The 20,827-nt window shown below is 46.5% G+C and overlaps 1 protein-coding gene across 1 annotated transcript in view; it reads left to right on the forward strand.

Annotated features, from left to right (window-relative positions):
* LOC138751962 (uncharacterized) overlaps nucleotides 1-20,827 on the forward strand; it is an 83,370-nt gene that overhangs the window by 23,205 nt on the left and 39,338 nt on the right. The window contains exons 7-10 of the mRNA XM_069914993.1: nucleotides 3,525-3,608; nucleotides 4,067-4,153; nucleotides 12,008-12,091; nucleotides 14,779-14,862. Of these exons, the coding sequence (XP_069771094.1) occupies nucleotides 3,525-3,608; nucleotides 4,067-4,153; nucleotides 12,008-12,091; nucleotides 14,779-14,862 (339 nt within the window). The remainder of the gene's footprint in view (nucleotides 1-3,524; nucleotides 3,609-4,066; nucleotides 4,154-12,007; nucleotides 12,092-14,778; nucleotides 14,863-20,827) is intronic.

Consider the following 20,827-nt stretch of genomic DNA (forward strand, 5'->3'; position numbering starts at 1 on the left):
AACCTTTCCATGAAACTCAGTTCCTGAAGTCGAGACAACACCCGAGTAAATCTTCTCTGCCCTCTTTCTATCTTATTAATATCTTTCCTGTAGTTCGGTGACCAAAACTGCACACAAGACTCCAAAATCGGCCTCACCAATGTCTTATACAACTTTACCATAACATCCAAATTCCTGTACTCAGTACTTTTATTTATGCTAAACGCTCTCTTAACAACCCTGTCCACCTGTGACGCCACTTTCAGGGAATTATGTATCTGTATTCCCAGATCCCTCTGTTCTACCGCACTCCTTGGTGCCCAAACATTTATCATGGTTTGTCCTTCCAAAACACCTGACACTTGTCTGCATTAAATTCCATGTACCATTTTTCAGGCCATTTTTCAAGCTGGTCCAAATCCCTCTGCAAGCTTTGAAAACCTTCTTCGCTGTCCACAACGCCTCCAATCTTAGTGTCAATCTAACCCTTACCTCACACCCATAATGTTTCTCACATCCGTGTGCCTGCCTAAGAGTCTTTTAAATGTCCCTATTATACCAGCCTCCACCAACACCCCTGGCAACACATTCCAGGCACCCACCACTCTCTGTGTAAAATATCAACCTCTTTGATTCACCCTAAACCTGCCTCCCCTCAGCTTGTCCTCTGGCATTTGCTGCTGTTGCCTCGAGAGAAGGTGCCGTCTGTACCCCCATCGAAGCCCCTCATAATCTTCTGCATCTCTGTTAAGTCACCTCTCACCTTAGTAACATCTCTCCGACAGTCTGGGCAACATTACTATCCAAATTGGATTATATCCAATTACAAGATCCCACATGCCAGGTTAGTTCAAAAGGTTGTGGCACTAGGTATCCATGGAGAGTTTGTAAACTGGATTCGAAATTGGCTGTGTGGGAGAAAACAGAGTGGTGGTGGATGGTTGTTTCTCAGACTGGAGGCCTGTGACCTGTGATGTGCCTCAGGGATTGTTGCTGGGACCATTGTTGTTTCTTGTCTATATCAATGATCTGGATGATAATGGGGTAAATTGGATCAGCAAGTTTGCTAATAACACAAAGATTGGAGGCGTTGTGGACAGTGAGGAAGATTTTCAAAGCTTGCAGAGGGGTCTGGACCAACTGGGAGAATGGGCCAGTAAATAGCAGTTGGAGTTTAATGCAGAAAAATGTGAGGTGATGCATATTGGAAGGGTAAACCAAGGTAGGACATAGACAGTAAATGATAGGTGTATGGGCCCAGATGACCCCAAAACCCAGCAGCAACAGATATTCATGAAGACAAATGGTTACTTCAACAAAAGTTACTTTTAATTTTCTTTAAACATCAAAACAGGATCAAATTTTAACTTATTACCAATAACTAAACTTATCCTTACTTAACCCCCTTCTAATTCTAAGTGCATGGGTATACAAGTTCACAAAAAGTTATTTGATCCACAGTCCAATCTCCCTTCTCACTCCTCCAAGTTCACCAGTATCAGGCAATTCTTAGACTGTGCACGGAATTTAACATTAATGAATCTTCGCCAAGCTTTGGTGTTTGAAAAGTAAATGGTTATCACTCAGGGAGGTTCTTGTCAGTTTTAAGAGAGAGATTTGTTGCTTGTTGGACACAAAGTGATCCCTTTTCAATCAGTTACGTCAGTGTCTTGCCAAAGAAATTTGCCCCATCAGTGTTTTCCAGGTGATAACCTCTTTCTTTCAGGTCACCTTTTCTGTTTCCCTTATTTCAAGTGAAACATTATACAGCCAGCCATCTCTTCTTGTATGAACCACAAGGGCTTTGATCAGGCTGAACTAAGAACTCACAACCCTCTTCAAAATGTGGTTTTTCCACAAGCTTGTCAGCTTGTCCTGTTCCAGTCCCAGCTGCTGTTGCTGAACTGTAGAACTGAATTCTCTCTCTCTCTCTCTCTCTCTCTCTCAGTGAAAAGCCTGTTTAACTCTCTCTGCTTGCAAAACCACATGACCTTCCTAGAACAGCAAACTGCATTCAGACAGTCTGTGGCACCGGACCTAATCTTTGAGTTTGTTCATCTGTTGCTTTCCAAAACAATAATCCATTACTCCACAGCAGGTCCAATCAACACCTACTTGTGAAGTCCTTTTAGGCATTCTTCAAAGTTTTTGCAAAGACACCCGGAGCCTGGACTGTCTGGCTTGAGCAGAACTCTGGCATTTTAAATGCGATCTGTTTTGAAGTGTTTGTATGTGTTTGTGACCTACACTAAAAACCCCACAGTCTATCTTCCAAAAACTTATCTATATACAATACAAAATATTACATGATGCATCACATAGGGCACTGAGGAGTGCGGAGGAGCAGAAATATCTGGGGATACAGATACATTGTTCCCTGCAGGTGGTGTCTCAGGTGGACAGGATTGTAAAGAAAGCTTTTGGCATCTTAGCCTTTATAAATCAAAGCGTTGAGTATAGGTGTTGGGATATTATGTTAAAGTTGTTTAAGACATTGTTGAGGCCAAAATTGGAATATTGTGTTCAGTTCTGGTCGCCTAACTACAGGAAGGATTGAAAGAGTTCAGAGAAGATTTACTAGGATGTTGCAGGCTTTTCAGGAGTTGAGTTACAGGGAAAGGTTAAACAGGTTAGGACTTTATTCCTTGGAGTGAAGAAGAATGAAGGGGAGATTTGATGAAGGTTTACAAGATTATGAGAGGTATAGACAGAGTGGATGCAAATAGACTTTTTCCACTTGAGACTGAGTCGAAATCAGGGTTCTTTGTTCTTTATTACCGGATTGTAACACTTGCGACTAACAAAGTTAGTCGGAGAATGCATTCTGCCGTTATCAGCAAAATGGTGATTTTTTATACCCTTGGATACATGCTTAGAACATCATCATATCATTACTTGTCCAATGACTAAAACTGTTGCTATCCTTTCCCTGCTAGCTTCCTGCCTCTCAATCCATCAATGTCTCTCTTATCTTGTAAGTACAAGGATGCATTTACATCTTGTTACAGCCCTGTACATTCCCATCATGATGTTTTACCTAACAGGAGTACAAGGACACCTCCCCTTCTTGTTACTGCCCTGTACAGGGTAACTCCCTACACATTCCCATCTCATGATGTTTTACCTTACACTTGGGAGATAAATACGAGAGGTCATAGTTTTAAGATGAAAAGGGAAAGATTTAGGGGGAACATTAGGAGGAAATTCTTCACTCAGAGAATGGTGGGAGTGTGGAATGAGCTGCCATTTGATGGTGAATGCAGTTTAAGAATAGTTACATGGATGGGAGAGGTCTGGAGGGTGATGGAATGGGAGCAGGTTATTGGGACTAGCTGAACAATGGTTGGCACAAACTAGAGGGGCCAAATGGCCTTGTTTCTGTGCTACAGCATTCGTTGGTTCTTTGGAAAAGAAAAGGTTTGCTCAGCTTTACTGTTGAGTCGGTGACAATGGAAATGATCGCTGTAGTTGGCTAAGTATGATCATTTAAAGGGGGTCACCTCATTTCTCGTCAGGCGAACAACCTCCTTTGCCTTTCATTTTAGGCGGCTCGGTTTCAGTCAAGGACTCTGGTTCTTCATCTTCGTCGTCTGTCGACAACTTTGTGCCGCCTTCGACTGCCTTGGCAGGTAACGTGATTGAAGTTCGGTGTGGACGGATGCACTGGCTTTGGAGGCGGTGCCGAGCGGGTTCACCAGGCCGATTCCAGGGATGACAGGGTTAGCCTATGAGGAGAGATTGAGTCATCTAGGACTGGACTTGCTGGAATTGAGAAGAATGAGAAAATCTTATAGAAACGTATAAAATTTTGTACTGTGCTCTGGTGTTCTATGTTCTACAGATGATTTTGAAGGTACTTCCTGTCAGTGTGTTTGGCGTGCACACTATTACAACGTCAGTGACATGGATTCAAATCTGGCACTGTCTGTAAGGGGTTTGTACCTCCTTCCCCTGCCTGTGTGAGTTTCCTCCCGGGAGGGGGGGGGGGGCTCTGGTTTCCTCCCATCCTTCAAAACGTATGGAGGCTACTGTGCTGTATGTCTAAATTAAATTAAAACAAAATCTCTTTGTTCTTTCCCTCTGTCAGACGATGGAGCAGGAGCTGGAGTTGACTTTTCACCTTCATTGACAGTCGCCGTCAACCGTTGTGCGCCTAAAATAACAGCAGCGGCAGGTATCTATGTGAAAGTCACATCCAGCAATAATTCGCGGTTGTTTCCTCCGAGCTGCTCTGATGCGATTATTTAAAATGTTCGTGGAAATCTCCTTTCTGCAGGAGACTCGGTTCCAGGGAGACAGCAGTGATCACTATGGAAAATTAAACATTCCAGCACAGTTCAGGCCCTGTAACAGTGTCACTGAGACAGGGTAACAGTCAGAGACATGAAGTGGTTCAGCTCTAAAGAGGGCTGTTTGGCCCATGTCCATGCCGATGCCTATTTGCCTGCACTAGATCTGAACCTCTCTTAAACCATAACTATAGGATGATGGAGCAGATTTTAAAAAAATGTAAACATACAGCATTGTAACAGGCCCTTCCAGCCCACGAGTCCGTGCCCCCCAACTTACACCCCATTAACCTACAACCCTCTGTACATTTCGAACCACGGGAGGAAACTGGAGCCCCCGGGGGACACCCATGTAGACTCAGGGAGAACCTACCAACTCCCTGCAGTCAGCGCGGGATCTGAATCTTCTTTTGGCCACTTAAACTGTGTGTCCCTTTGACATTGGGTATAATCACCTGTGTTAATGACTTTTGCTGAATTTATTTTATAGGCTGAAACTTTTCCATATTGAGGATAGTCGGAGTACATACATGACATGATTAACAACCCCGATATGCTTTTTCCTGCGGGCGAGGCAGAATTGTCACTTAGTATCAGTGCAAAATAAAAACTGACTCAACATACACAAGTAAACAGATAAAGAAATGTAAACAAACTGACTGCCTTCCCCCCACCCCTCCCCATAATCTTTCACTCTCTTGCCAATCAAGAACCTATCAACCTCTGCTTTAAATCTACCCAACCATTGCCTGTGGCAGTGAATTCCACAGAGTCTCCGCCTCTTCTGGACCCTGTCCTTACCTTCCTTACCTTCGGGGTCCAAGCTGCTCGCAATACTCCACATGCAAACTGACCAACATTTTATAAAGCCTCGGCATTACATTTTGATGTTCTAGTCCTCTCGAAATGAACGCAAACGTTGCATTTACCTTCCTTACAGCCGACTCAACCTGCAGGTTAACCTTTAGGGCAATGATTCTCAACATTTTTCCTTCCACTCACATCCCACATTAAGTATTCCCTATGCTCTAGGTGCTCTGTGATTAGTAAGGGATTGTTTAAGGTGGGATGTGGGTTGAAAGAAAAAGTTTGAATCGTCCCTAATTGACTCGTTATGTGCACGGTTTCAGAACTCCAAAGGAAATGGACCAATGACAATTTTTCTTAAGCAAAATATTTCAGTAACAATTGGGTCAAGAGCAGTGATTTTCAACCTTCCCTTCCCACCCACATCCCACCTTAAGCAATCCCTTACTAATCACAGAGCACCAATGGCATAAAGAATACTTAAGGTGGGATGTGAGTGGGAAGAGAAAGGTTGAGAACTATTGGTTTAGGGACTCCCAAGTCCCTCTGCACCTCAGTTTTCTGAATGCTCTCCCCATGTAGAAAATAGTCTTCACCTTTATGCACGGCCATACACTTCCCTTCATGGGTGGCAGCGTAGTGGGATACGCAGCGCTGTTACAGTGCCATTGACTGTGTACAAATCTGGTGCAGTCCGTAAAGAGTTTGTACGTTCTCCTCGTGTCTGCGTGGGTTTCCTCTGGGCACTCTGGTTTCCTCCCACCCTCCAAAAGTGTACAGGGGCTAGGGTGCAAAATGGGCAGCACGGGCTCGTGGGCCGGAAAGGCCTGTATGTCGAAATTATAAAAATTAAAAGAATATACATATTCACGGTCTTCAGCAACAATAACGACTTACATTCCAAATAGATCAAAGACTGGGTACATTTTTGTTTGCACGACCAATGAGTGGTAATTCTGCCTGGCCCGCAGGAAAAGGAACCTTGGGGTTCTATGTCATGTATGTACTAAATTTAACATTTTTAATTAATTCTGCCTGGCCCGCAGGAAAAAGAACCTCGGGGTTCTATGTCATGTATGTACTAAATTTAACATTTTAAATTAATTCTGCCTGGCCCGCAGGAAAAGGAACCTCGGGGTTCTATGTCATGTATGTACTAAATTTAACATTTTTAATTAATTAAAAAAATGGAGAAACACAGCACAGTAACAGGCTACTTCAGTCCAAGAGCCCACACCGCCCAATTAACCAACACCCCCGGTACATTTTGAATGAGAATGTATGGTCCTGATCGCTGGCGCTGTAACTGCGTTGCGCTAATTGCCTGTTCTCAATGTCTGACTCTGACAATAAATCTGAAATCTAATGCAGGAAAAAAATATCCTGGGGCCTTTCATACAAAAGATACTGAGATAGATAGCATTAGATAGAAGTCCGTAAGATAGGAGCTGAAACAGGCCATTCAGCCCATCGAGTTTGCCCCACCATTTAATCAAGAGCTGATCCATTTTCCCCACTCGACTCCACTGCCCGACCTTCTCCCCATTAACCTTTAATGTCCTGGGTCTAGAACCTATCAATTTCTATCTTAAACACACACATTGAAGGTCCTATCTAAACGCCTCCTGAACTTATCTCCCTCCTCCCCCTTCCTCTGACAGTCCATTCCTGGTATCAGCCACCTTCTGTCTAAAGCACTTTCCCTCTGAAGGGGCCGTCTCTGTGCTGCATCATTCCCCGAGCCTCTGACGATGTGAGATTCGGCTTGCACGTCGACAGATAATCGATCAACCACATTAAACAGAGAGTTGTGATTAATAGGCTTTAATCACCTAAAGACATCAACACATCTCACAAGGTGCTGGCCCAGTTCCAAGGCAGGTACTGAGGGAGGAGTTGGGGTGTAACAGCCTTTATGGGGATTTCAGGAGGGGAGGAGTCACAGGTTCAGGGAGCGGGCCAGCTCATGCAATACATACAGTACAAACAACACAGTGGTTGCACCACATTCACCCCTTCTTTTGAAACAACGTCCGGCGCGGTGATGTGATTCAATGTTCATTACAGGTTCAGCCTGTCCGGTGGTCTTGGCTGTTGCTGAGACCGCCATAAGGTTTGCTGTGGCAGAGCTGCTGGTTCACGGGCAGTGTCTTGCACAACAAGCTGTGCCTCCGGTGGCTGAGGGAGTGGGGGGGGGGTTGTGGTTAGTAGGAATGTGGGGTTGCTCAGTCTGGGATTGGAACACTGTGTCGGGTGCAATAAGCGGGGCTGGTTGGCCAGGGTTATTGTGAGGGGAGTTGATTGGTTGGTTGAGGGGTCCCTTGCATGTGCCTGGTCTCAGATCCTGGTACTCCACGTAAGCATATTGCGGGTTCGCATGGAGCAGGGGGACTTTCTCGACCAGAGAGTCCCAGTCTTGTGACATCTGATATGCCTCTGGAGCAGTATGGGCCCAGGGGTCATCAGCCAGGATGGCAGTGTGGTTCCCGATGCCGACTTCCTGAGGAAGGAAAAGAGCCATTCTTGCAAAGTCACATTAGCAGCGGTACAACGGAGGGACCTGGTGGCGTGGAACACCTCAGAGAGGACATCTTGCCACTGGGAGATGGGTAGGCCTTTTGACCTGACGACTGCCTTCTAGAAGGTGGTGTTCTCCCTCTCTATCTGGCCGTTCTAGATGGGTTATCATCCATGGTCCTGCTCGTGGCTATGCCCTTGGCCAGCAGGTACTGACACAGCTCCTCACTCACAAACGAGGATTCCTGGTCACTATGGATATAGCAGGGATATCCAAAGAGAGCGAATATGCTATGCATTGCCTTGATGACTGTGGCCGTGGTCATGTCCAGGAACGGGATAGTAAAGGGGAAGTAGGAATATTTGTCAACGATATTTAGGAAGTATACATTCCTGTTGGCGGATGGAAGGGGGCCCTCAAAGTCTATGATCAGCTGCTTGAAAGGGCAGGTGGCTTTGATTTTGACTGGCCGATAGAAATGGGGTTTACACTCAGCACAGAATGGGCAACTGCGTGTCAGCTTCCTGATGTCCTCAACCAAGTAAGGGAGGTTACGGGCTATAAAGAAGTGGTAGGGCCCGGTGACTCCAGGATGGCAGAGGTTGTGGAGGACTTGGACGCGGTCCAACTGCGCGTCAGTGCATGTTCTCCAGGACAGGGCATTGCAAATCTCCTTGAGCTTCCCAGGCCGGTACAAGAACTTGTAGTTGTAGGTGGAAAGTTCAATTCTGCACCTGAGGATCTTGTCATTCTTAATTTTTCTCCGCTGTTTGTCATTGAACATAAGGATGACTGCACATTGGTCAGTCAGCAGGGTGAACGGTTTACTGGCCAGATAGAGCCTCCAGTGGTGCGCAGCTTCCACTTTGGCCTTTACGATGGCTGAGTGATGAAGTTTGGAGCCCTGAAGGGTTCGGGAAAAGAAAGCTACTGGCCTGCCCACCTGGTTGAGCATGGCAGCCACGGCAAAGTCATGTACATCACTCTCCACCTGGAAGGGGATGGATTCATCCACAGTGTGCATTGCCACCTTGGTGATGTCGCCCTTGATGAGTATGAACACCATTTGGGCTTCCGCTGACAGGGAAAAGGTGGTAGATTTTACCAGAGGGGAGGCTTTGCCCATGTAATTCAGGACCCACTTGGTGTAAAATGAAAAGAAGCCCAAGCACCTTTTCAGGGCCTTGAGGATATGGGGCAATGGGAGTTCCAACAGAGGAAGCATATGGTCAAGGTCAGGCCCAATGATGCTGTTCTCCACCATGCTACTGAGGATGGGCAGCCGTGAAGTACTGAACACGCATTTATTTTGGTTACAAGTTAAGTTGAGGCTTTTAGCCATCTGGAGAAATTTCTGCAGGTTAACATCATGATCCTGCTGGTCTTGGCTGCAGATGATCACATTGACCAAGTAAGGAAATGTGGCCTTGAGTCCATAGTCATCCACTATACGGTCCATCTTCCACTGGAAGACAGAGACCCCAAAAGGGACTCGGAGGAAGTGGTAGAGGCAGCCGCCTGCCTTGAAGGCAATGTACAAACTGTCCTCCAGATGGATCAGGAGTTGGTGGTAGGTTGACTTGAGGTCAATGGTTGAGAAGATCCAGAATTGGGCGATCTCATTACCATGTCAGCAATGCGGAGGAGTGGGTAGGCATCCTGCTGGGTGAAACGGTTTATGGTTTGGCTGTAGTCAATGACCACGTTCTCTCTGCTCTTAACTACCACCACCTGTGCTCTCCAGGGGCTGGTGCTGGGTTCTACGATCCCTTCTGTCAGAAGCCGTTTGACTTCTGCTTTGATGAAGGCTCTGTTCCCAGGGGTGTATCGCCTGCTCTTGGTGGTATCCAGCTTGCAGTCGGGGGTAAGGTACTCAAACAGGGGTGGCGATGTGACCCAAAGGGTAGAGAGACCACAGGTCATGTCGGAGGGGGAGGGGAGTCAGGTGGTTTAAGACTTTGCAGTTGCAGAGTGTGAAGGGCGGGTGTGGGCCGTCAAACTGCATTTGGATGCTCTTTAGCTGGCACTGGAAGCCAGTTCCAGTCAGACTGGTGCGTAGAGTTGTGGCACAATAAGGAGTTTAAAGTTCTTATACTCCGTGCCCCACATGGTTAACATCACGGTGCAGCAGCCATGGATCCCAGCTGGGTGGGATTTGGAGGCCAGGGAGACTTTACATGGTGCCAGGGTTACCGCGAGGGAGTGCCCGGATGAATGAAGCTCTCTGTGCTCCCTTTATTGAATAAGCAGTTTGTGATGTGACCATTTAACTCGATGTTCATCATGACCTTGGCCAGTTGATGTGGGCTCTCCAGTTCCAGGATAATCGAGGCCATTGTCTGGTCATTGTCTGAGTCTCTGCTGTAGAGTTGGTTCGGGGGCACCTGTCAAGATGGCTGACCCCAACCTGTGCATGCGATGCTGCTCCTCGCCGCCAGAAGTGGTGCTGTCTCAGGTTGCCCCCCCCCCCCCCCCCCATGGCCCCACCAAGCTGTTTCCCGCAACCGGAAGTCATGCTGGAGGTGAAGCCGGAAGTGGCACGGACCAAGATGGACGGCCCTGCTGCAGAAAGATTGGGACTTACATACTGACCCGTAGTGTCCCTTCTTCCCACAGGCGGGGCATGTAGCATTTCAGGCCGGGCAGTTCTTTCAAGGATGCTTTGCGTATCTGCAATAGTAGCACTTTGGGTGCTCGTTGGCGGTGGCAGTGACCTGGGAGCCTGTGTCCTAATATGGTCGCACCCGTGCTCCCCACATGATGGCCGCGTTTCCTGAGGAGAAGACTTCCACATTCAGCTGTGCTATCTCGAGTGCTTTAGCCAGGTCAATTACTTTTTGCAGGCTTTGATTGCCCTTTTCCAAGAGTTTCTGTCTGACGTAATCAGACTTGAATTCAGCCCCACATGCATCGCATATCAGTTCCTCTATCACAGGGGTGTCAAATTCAAATTCACAGAGGGCCAAAATTAAAAACTTGGACTAAGTCGTGGGCCAAACGAAATATTTATTGAAAATTTTCAACAACATCTGCATGTTTTCTCTTCTTTCAACATATGTAATGTTAAACTTTTTCTTATTAAAATAAATGTTTGATAATAGTTTTGGTTAAACTCTTTCCAGAAGAAGCTTTAACAATTGAGAAATAAAATATTCAATAAATAATATTTCTCTATAGCCTTTAAGCTCCTTTTAAATGTATTTTTTTCACAAGCCAACAAGTCAAAAAACAACTTGCTTCAATGAAAATCCAATCTTTCAACTACGAACAGTCCAAAGTTAACCAAAGAAAATATGAATCCAAGCTTAGCTTGCTCCACTGTGATTTACTCTGATGCACCTGGGTCTAAACCAGATACTTGGCATCTCTTCTTAGATGCAAGTTCATCAAACTCTGGGGTCAGAGTTTTCCTCCCACCTGTCTTGAAAGGTCCTGTTTTCTGTCTTTCGTTAGGCCATTTTTCACAGATGATAATGAAAGTAAAGAGAGGAGGTGGGGGCGATTAGCGGGCTGACGCCAATGCATTTGCAAAGCATTCTGGGATTTGTGGTATTAGCTGTGCATGCGCTATACTGGTGCGGCGGCCAGCGGGCCAGCTCTAATACATATTTGATATGATCTTGCGGGCCAAATAGAATTATATCATGGGCCAAATTTGGCCCGCGGGCCTGAGTTTGACATGTGTGCTCTAGATGGGCAGTAGCAGAGACATCTCTGCAGCCGCAGGCTCATCCCAACTTCCACAGGACCCACATTTAGTCGTCGATGACTTCCCAGGAAGAATCTGGCGTAGATGATGTTCCTCAGGGTCTGATACTATCTCTGCAGGAGCTCCATTACAACTGAGTAAGTCGTGCAGTCCCTTATCATCTGGAAAATGCGGTGGCCAACCTGATTTTGTTTGTCTTCTTCACTCTGTCATTGCGTCTCATGAAGACGTTGAGGCAGTGCAGCCATTGATCGAATTTGATCGAGACCTCTGATCTTTAGGGTCAGTGTCCAGTTTATCTGCCCGTATTGCCTTGTCCACGGCCCAAAGATTTAAGGTGATTAAATTGTAGCGTTATCGATCAACCACGTTAAGACAGAGTTGTGATTAATAGGGGCTTTAATCAGCTTAAGACATCAACACATCCCGGTTCCAAGGCAGGTACTGAGGGAGGGGTTTGGGCGTGACAGCGTTTATGGGGATTTCCGGAGGGGAGGGAGGAGTCACAGGTACGGGGAGCGGGCCAGCTCATTCATTACATACATACACACAAAAGTTTGTTGGAATTTCTGGATGGAGGAGAGGGGAGGGGACCGGCCTTTATGGGAAACTTTGTCCAAAGTTGGTGTTGAGCGTAAATTTCTGACGTGACTGTGTTTGATGTGCGGTGATGGACTGACGACCTTGGTACTTCATGTGTTTCAGGTGGAGGAGCTTCAGCCGCCATTGACCATGCACCGTTACCTATGTCCTACTTTAGTCAGGGCACTTCTGCGTCACCAGCTCCAGGTATCTGTATAACGAGATCACATCGTTACTGAGTGTCAGCGATGGAGATCATTTATAACTTGGAATCAGAGTTCACAGAATCGACCCGCACAGCTCAATCATACGGCAGTCATTCAGCCCGGAGTCACAGAGACACAGCGTCACAGCCACAGAGAGAGTCAAGGAGGCACAGGGTCACAGTCATTCAGCACAGGCTCACAGAGAGACAGTCACAGCCAGAGACACAGTATCACAGTCACGGAGACAGCGTTACAGAGAGAGTAACAGAGAGAGAGTCACAGAGAAACAGAGAACACAGAAGCCCATTTCACACTGGCAAGTGATCCCAGGAATTAACGGCCAATTGGTTTTAAAGTGTCTGGTGTGAAAGGAAAATCAGTTCAACACCAGCGACAGATGATGTCGTCCCACACCAGGGATTGATGGCCTCGACCCCTAGTACAATCTCCAGTGTCGGCAGACGCTGGCGTTAATCAGGCAAGTGTGAAAGGGGTTATTGGATTGTGGGATTGAAATGACACAAGTCTTTGCGCTAGTGCAGGAACGTGAAGGAAGAAAAGATTAAAATAAAAGTTTAAACTTTGCCGTGGGAAAGTCGCAGCAGGAGAGAGAGAGAGAGTGGAAATTACTAGGAACAGCAGACAATTTTTAAACAGTGCGGGAAAGTTCGTAACACCTATCGCACACATTTTATAAAGACCATGGGGAGAAAGCAATGGTGGGCCTGACTTCTCAGAATGCCGTGTGGCAGAAAAACCCCTCTATGCATGCTCTGTGCAGGCCACCGTCCATACGACCCTTTCTTTGCTGCATAGAATTCTGGGAGGACAGGTCCGCCAATGCTTTTCCTCACTGTATTTATCAGTTATGTGCTATAATGTTACCAACTTTCCCATGCTGCAAAACAATAGTCCACTATTGCTATTTATTACTGCCGCCTTCCCACGGTCCCTTATAAAGGTTTATATGGGTCCGCACAACAACAACAGGGGCTGAAGGGCTCATTCTGTGCTGTACATCAAGCTTAATTATGTTATAATTCGGCACGATTAATTCTGTTCAAATATAAGGGGCAAGAGACACAGAAAAACAATCAGAGACACAAGTCCCTTTCACACTTGTGTCCCACTAAATTGGCCGTTCAGTGTCCCGGGATAGGAATGGGGCTTTGGCTTTTCACACTTGACCACTCTTAACTCGGACACTGAACGTTTCACACTTGCAAGGAGCCATCCCCGGGGTTAGGACGGTTCTACCTTCTACCGGTGAGGTCATGACGCATCGAGTGATGGTGGACCTGCCCTAAATCCTGATCAATGTACTATGATCTTATATTTGAACAGAATTAATCGTGCCTAATTATAACATAATTAAGCTTTATGTACAGCACAGAATGAGCCCTTCAGCCCCTGTTGTTGGGTCGACCTATATAAACCTTTAAAAGGGACTGTGGGAAAGTACGAGCAGAGAAAGGGCTGTATGCCCGTCTGCATGCATGGATCATTCATGGAGGGGTTTCTCTGCCAGACGATATTCTGGGAAGTCAGGTCCGCATTGCTTATTCCCCACGGTACCTTATAAATTGTGCGCTATTGCACCACCAATTTTCCCGCACTGTTTAAAAATTGTCCCCTGTAGCTATTTATTGCTATTTATTTCTCTCTCTCTCTCTCTCTCTCTCTCTCTTTCTTTTTCTCTCTCTCTCTCTCTCTCTCTTTCTCTCTCTCTCTCTCTCTCTCTCTCTCTCTCTCTCACACTCACTCACTCTCTCTCTCCCCTGCTGCAATTTTCCCACGGCAAAGTTTAAACCTTCATTTTAATCTTTTCTTCCTTTATGCTCCTGCACTCACACAAAAACTTGGGTCATTTCAGTCCTACAATGCAATGACCTGTTGAACACTTGCCTGATCTCAATGCCAGCGTCTATAGACATCGAGGATCGTACAAGGGGTCTAGGCCCAGGGTGGGATGACATCATCTGATCCCGGTATTGAGCTGATTTTGGTTTCACACCAGACGCTTTAAAGGCCGATTGGCTGTTAATTCCTGGGATCACTTGCAAGTGTGAAAGGGGCTACTGTCAGATACACAGAGAGAACAGAGACTCAGAAAGACACAGCATGACAGAAAGACGTAGAGTTAGGCAGTCACATGGTCTCAGTGACTCGGAGATAGTGTAACAGAGAGACGAGGTTACCCGAGAGGGCCACAGAGACAGAAGGAGACAGGGTAACAGTCACAGAGACATGAAGTGATTCAGCACAGAAATGGGCCCAGGTCCGTATCAATTCCTATTTGCCTGCACTAGATGTGAACCCCTCCATGTGTCGCCCACTGAAGTGTCTGTTTAAACTCCTCCTGAACAAGGTGATTGTATCTCCCTCCTTTTTCCCCTACCTTCAACAGCCCTGTTCCTGGTATCAGCCACCCTCTGTGTAAAACACTTTCCCTCTGAAGGGCCAGTGTCTGTGCTGCATCACTCCTCGAGCCTCTGACTCGATGTAAGATTCCGATTGCACATCGATAGATAACCAAAGGTTTGTTGGAATTTCTGGATGGAGGAGAGGGGAGGGGACCGGCCTTTATGGGAAACTTTGTCCAAAGTTGGTGCTGAGCGTAAATTTCTGACGTGACTGTGTTTGATGTGCGGTGATGGACTGACGACCTTGGTACTTCATGTGTTTCAGGTGGAGGAGCTTCAGCCGCCATTGACCATGCACCGTTACCTATGTCCTACTTTAGTCAGGGCACTTCTGCGTCACCAGCTCCAGGTATCTGTATAACGAGATCACATCGTCACTGAGTGTCAGCGATGGAGATCATTTATAACTTGGAATCAGAGTTCACAGAATCGACCCGCACAGCTCAATCATACGGCAGTCATTCAGCCCGGAGTCACAGAGACACAGCGTCACAGCCACAGAGAGAGTCAAGGAGGCACAGGGTCACAGTCATACAGCACAGCCTCACAGAGAGACAGTCACAGCCGGAGACACAGTATCACAGTCACGGAGACAGCGTCGCAGAGAGAGAAACAGAGACACAGAAGCCCATTTCACACTGGCGAGTGATCCCAGGAATTAACGGTCATTCGGCCTATAAGGTGTCTGGTGTGAAAGGAAAATCAGCTCAACGCTGGCGTGAAGTGGTGTCATCCCACACCAGGGATTAACGGCTTCGACCCCTAGTACAATCTTCGATGTCAGCAGATGCCAGTGTTGCAATCAGGCAAGTGTGAAGCGGGTAATTGCATTGTGGGATAGAAATGACCCAAGTTTTTGCGCGAGTGCAGGAACATGAAGGAAGATTAAAATGAAGGTTTAAACTTTGCCAGGGGAAAGTCGCATCAGGGGAGAGAGAGAGGAAAGAAATAGCAATAGTGGACAATTTTTAAACAGTGTGGGAAATTTGGTAGCGTTATTGTGCACAATTTATAAGACCGTGGGGAAAAGCAATGGCCGACCTGACCTCCCAGAATGCCGTGCGGCGGAGAAACCCATTTATGAAGAATGCCGTAAACACGCCCCTTTCTCTGTTGCATGGCATTCTGGGAGGGCAGGTCCACCAACACTTTTTCCCACTGTATTTCTAAATTGTGGACTAAAGTGCTACCAACTTTCCCACCCTGTTTAAAAAATTGTTTGCTCTCGCTATTTATTGCTACCACCTTCCCACGGTCCCTTATAAAGGTTTATATAGGTTGTTACAACAACAACAGGGGTGAAGGGCTCATTCTGTGCTGTACATAAAGCGTAATTATGTTATAATTAGGCATGAATAATTCTGTCCAAATATAAGTTGATCAGAATTTAGGGCAGGACCACCATCGCTCGATGCGTCATGACCTCACCGGTAGAAAGTAGAACAGTCCTAACCCAGAGATGGCTCCTTGCAAGTGTGAAAGCATTCAGTGTCCCAGTTAGAAGTGGTCAAGTGTGAAAAGCCAAACCCCCATTCCTATCCCGGGACACGGAATGGCCAATTTACTGGGAACGCAAGAGACACAGAGATGCAGTCAGAGACACGGAGAAGAGAGACTCAGAAAGACACAGCATGACAGAGACACAGAGTAAGTCGTAGAGATACAGAGACTGTCATAGAGTCATGGTGACACAGAGAGACTCAGGGATGGGGTTACAATAGCGGACAATTTTTAAACAGGGTGGGAAATTTGTAACACTGTAGTGCTCAACTTATACAACGTGGTAAAGGTGCTAGCACTATAACATACAATTCATAAAAACAGTGGGGAAAAAGCGATGGCCGACCTTCCCTCCCAGAATGCCATGCGGCAGAGAAAGGGCTGTATGCCCAGCTGCATGCATGGACCATTCACGGAGTGTTTTCTCTACCACATGACATTCTGGGAAGTCAGGTCCCGCATTGCTTTTTCGCCACCAACTTTCCCACGCTGTTTAAAAGATGTCCCCTATTGCAATTTATTTCCTCTCTCTCCTGCTGCGACTTTCCCAAGACAAAGTTTATACCTTCATTTTAATCTTCCTTCACATTCCTGCAGTCATGCAAACACTTGGGTCATTTCAATCCTCAATGCAATTATCCATTTCACAATTGCCTAATTAATGCCAGCGTCTGCAGACACTGGGGATTGTTCCAGGGATCGAGGTCGTCAATCCCAGGTGTGGATGACGCCACTTCACGCCGGCGTTAAGCTGATTTTGCTTTCACACCAGACACTTTAAAGGCCAATTGGCTGTTGATTCCTGGGATCACGTGGCAGTGTGAAAGGTCCGTATCAATTCCTATTTGCCTGCACTAGATGTGAACCCCTCCGTGTGTTGTCCATTGAAGTTCATGTCTAAATTCCTCCTGGACAAGGTGATTGTATCTCCCTCCTTTTTCCCCATCCATTGACACCCACCCTCTGTGTAAAACCCTCTGAAGGGCCAGTCTCTGTGCTGCATCACTCCATGAGTCTCTGACTCGATGTAAGATTCCGATTGCACATCGATAGATAACCAAAGGTCTGTTGGAATTTGGATGGAGGAGTGAGGACCGGCCTTTATGGTAAACTTTCTCTAAAGTTGATACTAAAAGTGGTTATGTTGGACTCTAATGTAATGCTTGAGAATCAGAATCAGGTTTATTATCGTGTCGCGAAATTTGTTGTTTTGTGACCACAGTGTTGTACATTACAGGTTTAAAATCACAATAAGTCACAATAAGTTACAAGTTTAAAAATAATCCGTCAATGCCAAAAGCAGAAAAAGGTGAGGTCATGTCTGGGCTTCATTGTCCAGAGATCTGATGGTGGAGGGGAAGAAGCTGTTTTTATTCCATTGGGTGCTCGTCTTCAGGCTCTTGTACCTCCTCCTTGATGGTAGCAGCGAGAAGAGGACATGACCTGGGGGGGGGGGGGGTGGGTGAGGGTCCTCAATGATAGAAGCTCCTTTCTTGAGACACCGCTTCTTAAAGATGCCCTTAATGGTGCTGGCCGGGTCTCTGTAGTCTTTTCCTGTCCTGTGGATTGGCACCTCCGTACCAGACAGGGATGCAACTGGCCAGAATTCTCTCCATGGTATCCCTGTAGAAATTTGCGAGAATCTCTGGCGACGTACCGAATCTCCTCAAACTCTTAACGAAATATAGCCACCAGTGGGCCTTCTTCGTGTTTGCATCGACGTGATGGCCCCAGGATAGGTCTTCAGAGATGCTGACACCCAAGAGTTTGCTGTTCCTCTAGCAAGGGAGGTGACCTTGGAGAGGTTCTCCTCCCCTTCGAAGGGAGTCTGGTGAGAGCCTTGCTAACTGCTTCACCTCTGTTATCCTCGGCAACCTGTGCTGTCCCCCCTTCTCCCCACTCATCAAGGCAGCTGTGAAGGAGGTGCACAAATGCCCCTACTTTCTAAGGAGATTTGGCATCGAACCGCACAGCATTAACAGCTCAGAAAACTGGCCATTTGGCCCTTCTGGTGTTATCCCAAACTGCCTCGTCCCACTGATCTGCACCCTCTCTACCCCTCCCATCCATGTACCTGTCCAAATTTTTCTTAAATTTCTAATTTGAGCTGCATTCCCTACTTCAGCTGGCCGCTCGTTCCCCACTCCCACCACTATCTGCGTGAAGTTATTCCCCCTAAACGTTCCCCTTTCACTCTTAACCCACTTTCTCTGGTTTGTATCTCTCCCACTCTCTGTGGATAAAGACTACATACATTTACTCTGTTCATCCCCCCACACAATTTTAAATACCTCTATCAAATTCTCCCCTCCCCCCCTCATTTTTCTACCCTCCAGGGAATAAAATCCTAACCTGTTTAACCTTTCTCTGTGACTCAGTTCCTGACGTCCGGGCAACATCCTTGTAATGAAGAAGGTTTTCAAGGATTGCAGAGGGATTTGGGCTGCTTAGAAAAGTGGGCTGAAAAATGGCAGATGGAATTTAATGCTGATAAGTGTGAGGTGCTTCATTTTGGTCAGAAGAATCAGAACAGGACATACGTGGTAAATGGGAGAGCATTGAGGAATACAGAAGAGCAGAAAGATTTAGGAGTAACGGTACATCGTTCCCTGAAGGTAGAAACTCGTGTGAATAGGGTGGTGAAGAAGGCTTTTAGTATGCTGGCCTTTATCAATCATTGCATGGAATATAGGAGTTGGGAGGTGATGTTGAGATTGTATAAGACGTTGGTGCAGCCTCATTTGGAGTTCTGTGTGCAGTTCTGGTCGCCTAATTATAGGAAGGATAGAAACAGAGTGGAGAGAGTGCAGAGAAGGTTTACCAGAATGTTACCTGGGTTTAAGCATCTGGAGTATAGGGAGAGATTGGACAGATTAGGTCTTTATTCTTTGGAGCGTAGAAGGTTGAGAGGGGATTTGATAGAAGTATTTAAGATTATGAAAGGGATAGACAGAGTGGATGTGGATAGACTATTTCCGTTAAGAGGAGGAAAGATTAAAAGAAGAGGACATGAGTTAAGAATTAAGGGGCAGAGGTTTAGAGGTAACATGAGGGGGAACTTCTTTACTCAGAGAGTGGTAGCCGTGTGGAATGAGCTTCCGGGAGAAATAGTGGCGGCGGAGTCAATTGTATTATTTAAGAAAAGGTTGGACAGGTATATGGATGAGAAGAAGATGGAGGGTTATGGGCATTGTGCAGGGAGGTGGGACTAGAAAGGGGTGTTGGGTTCGGTGCGGACTACAAGGGCCTAATGGCCTGTTTCCGTGCTGTAATTGTTATGTTATGTTATGTTAAACTTTCTCTGCACTCTTTCTATCTTATTGATATCTTTTCTGGAGTTCGGTGACCAAAACTGCCCACAATACTCCAAATTTGGCCTCACCAACATCTTGCACATCCCAACTCCTGTACTCAGTACTTTGATTTATGAAGACCAATACCCCAAAAGCTCCCTTTACAACCCTGTCCACCTGTGTCGACAGATATTCCATCAAACTTCTACAGTTTGGGGACTAATACTGAAAGGTTGCATCACAGCCTGCTCTGAGAATTCGACTGCCCAGGAATGCAGAAGATTCCAGAAGGTAGCAAACATAGTCTCTGACCTCCCGTCCCCTGCAGACATCGATGTGAGGTACTGTCTCAAGATGGCAGCCGACATCAGAAAGGGCCTCCCATTGCCCCGGTCACAGCTTCCTTCTGGCAGAAGGTGCAGAAGCCTGAAGTACAGCATCTTGAGGTTCAAGAAGAGTCTCTTTCCAACGGCGATCGGGATCTCGAACCTCTGCTTGTTACACCGATTAGGGACTGCCTATGCTATTGCTAAGCCACATCTTTGCATTAGGATTGTGGTGAATATTGATTGTCTATTTTTATCTCCTCTTAATTGAGTTGTACACTTTTGTAATTGTTATTTTAGAAGGTTGAGGGGGGGGATTTGATAGAGGAATTTAAAATTATGAGGGGGGTAGACAGAGTCGATGTGAATAGGCTCCTCCCCTTGAGGGTAGGTGCGATTGGAATGAGGGGTCATAAGTGAAAGGTTAGGGGGAAAAAGTTTAGAAGGAACATGAGAGGGGGCATCTTCACTCTGAGAGGGGTGGCTGAATGGAATGACCTTCCGGAAGAGGTGGTTGCAGCAGGGTCAATTTTGTCATTTAAGAGAAGATTGGATGAGTGCATGGATAGGAGGGGATAGGAGGGTTATGGGCAGGGAGCAGGTCGTTGGGACTAGTGGAGTTCACTTAAATCGGTGCGGACTAGAGGGGCCGAGATTTCCGTACTGAAATTGTTATGTGGTTATATTTTTGTATTTTTTTTACAATTACCTGCTCAGATGCAGCAAGTAAGAAGTTCAGTGCTTGTGGACATTTTTGTTCTAAGAATCATAGGACAATACCACACATGCCTTCGTCTGTGCCAGATTATTTCTCCACCTAGTTCCACCGACCTGTACCCAGACTATACCCCTTCCATCCAATTTAAAAAATTTTCAACATTTAGACTTCCCACACGGTTACAGGCCCTTCCAGTCCGTGCCACCCAATTACACCCCAATTAACCTACAGCCCTGTGGTGCGCTGTTAGACAGAATCAGACACACACAAGGTAAAGACTGAACAACACGCTTTAATCCACAAAGACTTCCACAGAGCCAGGCTGGCTGTGGCTGCAGCAACTCAGTGTGAGGCCTCGGGAGGCTGGTGCAGGCTTATATCCCGGAGGGTGATTGACACCCGACCGGGTGGGGCTTGATCCATTCAGGCCGACTGATTGGCAGCTGGCCAGGTGTTGTCCTGTCCCCTTACATTCTT

This window comes from Narcine bancroftii, chromosome 1 (genome assembly GCF_036971445.1).
Source record: "Narcine bancroftii isolate sNarBan1 chromosome 1, sNarBan1.hap1, whole genome shotgun sequence".
NCBI lineage: Eukaryota > Metazoa > Chordata > Chondrichthyes > Torpediniformes > Narcinidae > Narcine > Narcine bancroftii.